The 2446-nt window shown below is 53.6% G+C and overlaps 1 protein-coding gene across 1 annotated transcript; it reads left to right on the top strand.

Moving 5' to 3' along the window:
* The first annotated feature begins 1710 nt into the window (after positions 1 to 1710).
* Positions 1711 to 1995, top strand: CHC_T00007505001 (hypothetical protein). Its single transcript, XM_005711105.1, has one exon. The coding sequence runs from the start codon at positions 1711 to 1713 to the stop codon at positions 1993 to 1995; it is 285 nt and encodes a 94-aa protein (XP_005711162.1).
* Positions 1996 to 2446: the final 451 nt, after the last annotated feature.

Genomic DNA, 2446 nt, shown 5'->3' with positions numbered 1-2446 from the left:
GACAATGCTTTGCAGACTACCGATTCCAAGCTGCGCAGATATCGAGCAAACATCATATATATCTGCAGCTTGAAGGGCGATTGTGCCGGTGTACACGTATTCCAAAACCTTTCTAAATACGGGCAACGAAACAGAGTCGATAGGAATCTCCATAGTAGAAGTTTTTCAATTATCAAAGGGAAAATCGCTTTGATAATTGTTTGTGTGGTTGAGCTCTCGCATGTCATAGACCAGGCCGTAATCCGCACACGGAAACAAGGGAACATAATCTTCGTTCGACACCGGCAACCAGACTGCCACTCCCTCCGGCGTTCCTAGTATCTACGCTTCCGGAGATGATCCTGGGTCTTCTTCGTCAGTCGGTATCACAGGATTGGGAACGTCGACTTCAGATGACGGAGCAACGAGAGTCGGTGGGTCGGAAAATAAATCAGGCGAGTCGTCAACATCTGCAGGTCGGCTCGGAAAGACTGGTGAAGCCGAGATGGAAACCTGCACTGCATCTAGTGATACACTCGGTCCTATTGGGTTGAAACTCGATGATGGAATAGATGTCCTCGTGAGTAGCATTGTGACCATACTTAGCGTACGTGTTGCTGTTATCGTGGGTAGTAAGCTGTTGATACTCGAGGAAGGTCTCAATGTCTCTGTCGGTACGATTTCGGTTCCGCCTGGTAAAGGCGTAAGATTCCCGGTTGCAAGGGTTTCGGAAACACTTGAAGAAGGGATCGGTGTTTGAGTCGATAGGTTTTCATCGAAACTTGATGAAGGCGCTGGTTTTGGTGTTGGTGTTGGTATTAGTGTTGGTGTCCTGATCGGTGGGGCTTCATTGACACTTGATGAAGGAGTAGGCGTCCGTGTCGGCGAGAAGTCGTTCACACTTGATAGGGGCGTTGGGGTCTCGGTCGGTACAATTGCAACAACACCTGATGACGGCAGCGGTGTCCCAGTCGATGGCAGTAGTGTGCTACCAGTAAACAATGGTACCGGAGTCCAGCGCCAGTAGCAGGCTAAGCGCATCCATGACGTGCTTGAGACGCACGGCATCGCGCGTGCGGATCGCTGTGAGGTTGTACCGCTTGCTCTCGCCCAGTAGCAGATCCGTGAGCCGCACGAGGGTGTTGGGCCACGCCGCGTCTAGGCCCTGCGAGTGGCGGCGCAGTGCAGCACCGTGTGCGGGGGGGCAATGTTTTGCTGCGTCGTGCAGCCGCGCAGTGTCACGAGCCGCAGCGGCCACGCCCGCCACGCCTCGCAGCGGCCGCGCCCGACATGCCGATAGCAGCACGTGATGCGCGCGGCGGGTCGGCAGCGAGACGGCGAAAGTAATGCGTCAGGGGGTGGGCCACGGAGCCGTGTAGAAGAAGATGGTGCATGGGAGCGGCGGGCGTGGAGGTTCGAAATATTTGCAATGAGATCGACAAGGATCTGTGTGTGGGTTCCTCGAGTAAAATGAGGACGCGCTGGGAGTAGGGGCAATCCCCGTACTTTTGAGATAGCGTATCGCTATTTGAGTGCGCCTGAGACCCCTTCACATGCACCTCTACACCTCCACGAGGTAGTCGCAATCGGTCCATCTTGCTCCCCACCATCGAGCGACGATCTCTGATTTTCGCCAGCTCTCTGTACAACAGATGAAGGCTTAGCGGAGCACGCTGCTCCTCGGAGTACGAAACCCCTCCAAGCTGAAGCCTTCTCCGCCGATAGAATGGAATGGCATGTGCCTGCGGCAACGGGTCGAAAAACTCGACCAAGTCCATCAAGGCCGACTGCGCGAAATACAGTCGTGACCCAACTCGATCGCATCGTCTCTTGCTTCGCCAAGTACGTCGCACGAAGGCCTCCAAAGTCTCAAAGTCTCGGATCACAGGCTTGTACCAGCGCGCGACGGTTGCATCTACTTCCAGAATACGAGAAAATTCTCGGAACGAAAGGACCGCGTCCTGCCCACGCCTCTCGTTTTCTGCTTTATCCACGAAATCCAATTTCCCGCTGTAGAGCTTGCGATGCAGGAGCTCGCCGAGGACAGATTGTGCACGCAGTGTAACACGTAATGGGCCGGCGCGAAGAGCCGTTTGCCCATCAGGCGGGTGGAATAGATGCTCCGTCATCTGCATCTCGATAAGAATTTCGTCGCTTGCCGCAAATACACCTTGAATCCTAGCAAGAATATTGCTTAAGACTCTATCTGCTGCATGGAAACCATAATCCAAAATAACGCTCTCCTGCTTGATAATCTCTACCATTGCGAAGTATCGACCGAGCAAATAGGCTGAATATGCTGGAGAAAGAGAGCTGTCAAGACCTTTCTTTTCCACGCGGTCCCAGTCTGCATCCACGATAGAGTGAATTCTGTCAGCGAGCTTTGCAGCGCTTTTCAGAATGGGGGCTGACAGCTCCATGTACTTCTTTCTCAGCAGCGGCTCAATGTCGTCTTTCTTAGCCCTGG

This window comes from Chondrus crispus, genomic scaffold (genome assembly GCF_000350225.1).
Source record: "Chondrus crispus Stackhouse genomic scaffold, scaffold_76, whole genome shotgun sequence".
In the NCBI taxonomy this organism is placed as follows: Eukaryota; Rhodophyta; class Florideophyceae; order Gigartinales; family Gigartinaceae; genus Chondrus; species Chondrus crispus.
Note: the sequence above shows the minus strand (reverse complement) of the source record. Positions and strands in the feature narration are given on the sequence as shown.

Excerpts from the sequence above, each read along its gene's own strand:
- CHC_T00007505001 (XM_005711105.1), top strand. The coding sequence starts at position 1,711 with ATGGCATGTGCCTGCGGCAACGGGTCGAAAAACTCGACCAAGTCCATC.